Source organism: Synchiropus splendidus, chromosome 4, assembly GCF_027744825.2.
Source record: "Synchiropus splendidus isolate RoL2022-P1 chromosome 4, RoL_Sspl_1.0, whole genome shotgun sequence".
Lineage (NCBI taxonomy): Eukaryota > Metazoa > Chordata > Actinopteri > Syngnathiformes > Callionymidae > Synchiropus > Synchiropus splendidus.
In genome coordinates, this window is record NC_071337.1 from 22082518 (window position 1) to 22087586 (window position 5069).

The 5069-nt window shown below is 39.4% G+C and overlaps 1 protein-coding gene across 1 annotated transcript; it reads left to right on the plus strand.

Annotated features, from left to right (window-relative positions):
- The first annotated feature begins 3900 nt into the window (after positions 1 to 3900).
- On the plus strand, positions 3901 to 4823 carry LOC128756887 (cytochrome c oxidase assembly factor 6 homolog). Its single transcript, XM_053861692.1, has 3 exons — positions 3901 to 4051; positions 4249 to 4397; positions 4471 to 4823. Exons 2-3 carry the CDS (start codon positions 4254 to 4256, stop codon positions 4567 to 4569), a joined length of 243 nt encoding a protein of 80 aa, XP_053717667.1. The 5' UTR covers positions 3901 to 4051; positions 4249 to 4253; the 3' UTR covers positions 4570 to 4823.
- Positions 4824 to 5069: the final 246 nt, after the last annotated feature.

Sequence of the window (5069 nt, forward strand, 5' to 3'; positions counted from 1 at the left end):
AGGAACATCAGGCTAGGTGTGGAGAGCAGGGTCACAAGCGATCATACGCTTCACACAAATATAATATATATAATATATAATACAATATAAATGAAGACAGAAAGATCCAAGAATAAAAGACAAGTGCTCACATTCTCTGCTCCCCCCCCAAGACTCAGAGTTCAGTTGCAAGATGGCACAGTCAAAATGTAATATTTAAAGGTGGTGATGCTTATTTCACTGTGTTTCATGGTATACACACAGAATGGGTGACATTAGACGTGTTTACAAACATGCTCAACAGCCATCCCTAAGTCAGTGAAAATAAGGACTGAACCATAGTTATATTGTTGCCACAAAAATGAAACACAATATGGATCATATTCTGTTATCTAGCCACTAAGACAGTAGCTCATTCTTAGTAAAAACAGTACTGTCCGACACACACTGCATATGTCAATGGACCAGATGAGATTGAAATAATATCACCACAACTTCAGATATCCCAAAGCCATGTTTTTTTAGAAAGCTGGCAAATGATCTCTTAAATTTAAGACATTATCACAACAGTGTAACTTCGTCTAGTTCAACTAGTGGCATCAGATCTGGTTATTTAAAGGTCCTGTCTCAGCTCTATAAAGCCAAGGCCTTTATTGTTATGCAGAGTTTATTTTGAGGTGTCACTGAAGAGTTTGTCTCTTCTCAAAGACCGATTTTTTTATAACCACTTACTGTAACTCAACGATGCAAATGTTAAAGAGAAAAGGTTTCAATCTGCATGATCAGGATTTTTGAACACACAAATTTCAATCCACAATCTGTCAATCCATTTGACATTTGATTGGCTCACTGAATTTAGTCAGTTTAGTCCGTTTAAACCAGACCACCTTTATAGAGCAAGTAAGTAATAGAACTAATTCATTACTCTTGATTTCATTTGTGTTCAATAACCATATTTAATCTACTTATGAAATGACATGAAACCATGTGATCGTCACAAAGATATTTATTTTTCATCGAAAAGTCCATCCAGCTGCAGAACCTGGTGCAAGTCATATTCATCAAATTTACTTAAGAAAAATTGGGGGGGGGAAATCCACTTGATGCAAACTGGTGAGAAAATTGGACTGGAATGTAACTGAAAATATCATAAACTGTTCTAATTAATTTTCAGAACTGCTTCAACAGGTGCTTTCATGAAGAGTTTTTACTGTTATACCATTACTGTTTTACTGTTATAATATAATAATGAAGCAGGGATGGCAGTGCCAACAAGCGCACAGACCAGACAGTGTTGTCTCACCCTGAATGGCCGCAGAACAGTTCAGCAATGTGGTGTATTAATTATCCATCCATCAAAATTACACTTTACTTTCCACTGTCATGATGAAATGTGCAACACCTTCATTGATGATTGTGTATTAATGGAGATAGCTCTAGCAGGCCCATAGGCCGCGTCGGTTCGAGGGTTCACTTAAGGCTGATCAAAGCAACGATGGTTCAAGTAAAGCTGAGTGGTGTGAGGAACCGAGGCGTGATGTCTTGTTGAACCAGGCCTACAGTTTACATTCCTTCGACTTGTCAATTTAGGTCAGCATACATAGAAAATATGAGTAACAAGTCAGGATTTAAGTACCATAGGACACCGACATGCTTGTACTGTTTTTTTTTTTTCACCTTGAAAAAATATATATATTATTTATTCACAATGTGAGTTAATGGAATAGATATCAATATATACATATACATGCATCCCACTCATGTCAGCATCAATGATGTAGCAGGAGGTAGATTTGACCTCTCAGCTTACAGCCTGAGTGCAGCATAACCTAAAATGTAGGTTATCATACACCGTTAGATCCACTGTTATATCCTGGCATCACTGAGCGAGACTATTAACTCAGTGAACGGAGAATAGAGCAGCTGTGAACACTGGTTGCTCATACATGAACTGGGATTTCCTATGGCGTTGCAGTTGCTAGCCATGTAACACATTACCCTTAACTGTGAATCACTGGACTTGTATTGCATACCAGAGATATTTTCCAACTCCGATTCAAAAGGTTTGTCCATGTGTGGATATAAAATATAATAATATTATTATTATATAATCATATACTTCCATGGCAATCCCTTCTTATAGGGTCTGCAGACCCAAGGATGACCCATCGTGTGTGACATGGCAAACAAAGGCCGCAGTCACATGGTCATCTGCTTTTCATGCAGTAATTTATTGTACCTTAGTATATTAGACACAACAGACCTTGTTTCACATGTGGATCACCAGGCCGCGGATCTTCTTACTGGGACACCAGTTCACGTTCCTAGCTGTATAGATAGAACCTTACAAGGCAGAAGCGATCATTTTGGCTCCAAAATAGAGGGCTTCACAATGATAAAGATTTGTGTGCACACAGATGCAGCCTCTGCAGTAACACTAGCCTTGGATCGTGGTTGGGTCCTTTCTTTGTGTGTGTTTCTGTTCTCCCTGTGCTTCTTTCAGCCTCCTCAGGGCACGTTGGTTCCAGAGCTTAATTTATGTTTCTAAAAGTATGTCAGTAGTAACAAGTTTCAGGAGCCTCACACTGGTTGAGAAGGATTTTGAATAAAGTAAAATAAAATGACTATACTACTACTAATACCCAAACTAAAAAAAAGGTTATTGTTACTATTTTCTCTGAAAGCCTTTACTCAGGTGTTGTGACTGCGCTGGCCTTGGGTTTTCAGTGCAACAGCCAGTGTTGTGAACATATGGTCAGTGTGAACCACTTTCATTGAGCAGATACTTCTGAACCGTGATCAGCAGGGTTATTGAGCAACTGATCGAGACAGTTTAGTCCAACTAGTGAAGAGCCTCCTAACAATGAACTCGTTTTATTGTTATTTATTACATTTTACACACGTAAGTAACGCTACTTGTCAAGACGGTAGATAATAACAATAGAAGCCGCTGAACTCAAGTTGGAAATCATATCGTAATATTTCCAGGTTTCCAAAAATAAAAACCATTAAAACATGAGCGTGAGTGTGTTCCTTTTAGAATCTCAGGAATTGCAAACCTGATATGTCTCCAGTTCGAGTGCATGTCGTTCACTGAGTGAACTTCTGTCGCTCCAAAAAGCGACACGTACATTTAATGATAAACACTTAGTCTCCAAAGAGTTTGGCCATGAGGAACACGTCGGGGCCTCTGAGTGCTTGTTTTCAGGTCCACTTCAGAGGCACATGAACTGAGAAGAATTGCCGCAGGACACCATGGCAACCGCTGAGAGCTTTCTTCAGAGAGGGAGGAAAGAGGAGAAAGTTCACAGAGAAAAACATGTTAGTCCGTCTGCGCCGACTGCCAAGCTCAACTAAACTTAATGAAACTTCATGATGTGAATTTAAATACACAAAAACGCATTTATCAGTGGTGATGTCAGATGACACATAATTATTTAGCAGATGGATTTTTAAGCGATTACTTTGACATTGATCTGTCAATTGAAATTGTGTATGTCGAGAAAATTGGGGGAAACAGGTGGAATGTTGCAACCAGTGGTAGAGGGCGCCCTCCATGGGTAAAGTGTTGTAAATGAAAATAAACTGAATCGTGAATCCATATTTTGAATCAGGACCCTTCGAGTAATGATTTCTCGTCATGTTCCCTTTTAAATTACCTTACAACGCGTCACAGTACACGCAAGTGCCTTTTAAAAAACATCTTCAGTCATTGTTCCTTCATTAAAATGTCATCTGACTTGGGATTTCTGAAATGAAAACGTCATGTTCTCATTTCATACAGACACGTTCGACCCGTACCATAACGTCTCAATGCGTACGGACATATTCGAGCTGAGCAGGTTTATTAGTGCATGACGAAAGAGTTAAACCATGATGCACGCTGGTGACGTCATCTTCTAGCGACCCGTGCGTCCTTCACTTTCCACAGCCCGACTGTGTTACTCAATTCTCTTCTGCGGATACAGTCTTTTCGTCGCTTTTATGAAGTGAGACAACTCAAGTGCGTCTGTAGAGACTCCTGAAGGTTTAATATCTGCAGGTTTAACGTCAGAGTCGCTGTCAAAGTCAGGTAATGGTGTCTTATGTGAGCGCAGCTGAATTTTCTTTCATGCATGTAGAAGTAATTTAAAGAGGTAAACCTTGCACATGCACTTAACATACTACCACAAATAAGCCTTTTTATTTATTTGCTTTTCATGTTTTCTGTTGTGAATTTGATGTTTAAAGTCCTTGCTTTACTGTGTGTATTGGTTACCTTTCGTACAGTGGTCATGTCAGCTCCAAACTCTGCGGAGAGAAAGGCCTGTTGGGACGCTAGAGACCTTCTGTGGAAATGTCTGGATGATAGCAATGACAACACGTCAGCCTGCCAGAACTTCCAGAAAGAGTTTGAGTCAAATTGCCCTGCTCAATGGGTAAAGTACTTTATGGTCCAGTTTTGCTGTTTTCTGATAACCAGCTAACTTGTCTTTTTTGGCTTCATGACAGGTGAAATACTTCACCAAGAGGAGGGACTATTTAAAGTACAAGGAGAAGATGCAGACAGAAGGTTTCTCTCCAGCAGAGGGCCCAAAAATGTCATCGTAGCTTCTGAAATTAAGATGACACATGTAAGTTTCCCCACCTATGATGAGAAAGACTGGACTGCTCATGATCAGGGACTACTGGATTATAAATGTAAATTCAAGATGTCTCGATCTAACTGTTCTGTTGGTCACGTTATATTTATTTATAAAAATATCAAATTAAGTGTATTTTTCTGCAGCACTGGGGAACTGGTTTCCATGGATTTTCTGTTCATGTTATCCAGCTGATTTTTTAATAAATTAAAATGAAAAGTCCATCATTTTCATGAGCCATTTGTCCCCTTCACTGTAAATTAGTAACATATGAGATTATAGTGAGTCAGAGTGAGAAGTGAGGGACAACCTGAACAGGTTGCCAGTCCGTCAAGGGACACGTACAGATAGACAGTCACACACACATACACCTACCAACAATTTAAACCTACAGTATTCGTTTATCATGGTACACTGCTTGAGTGTATTATGGGATTGGCAGTGCCAAAAAATAACAGCGCACACATT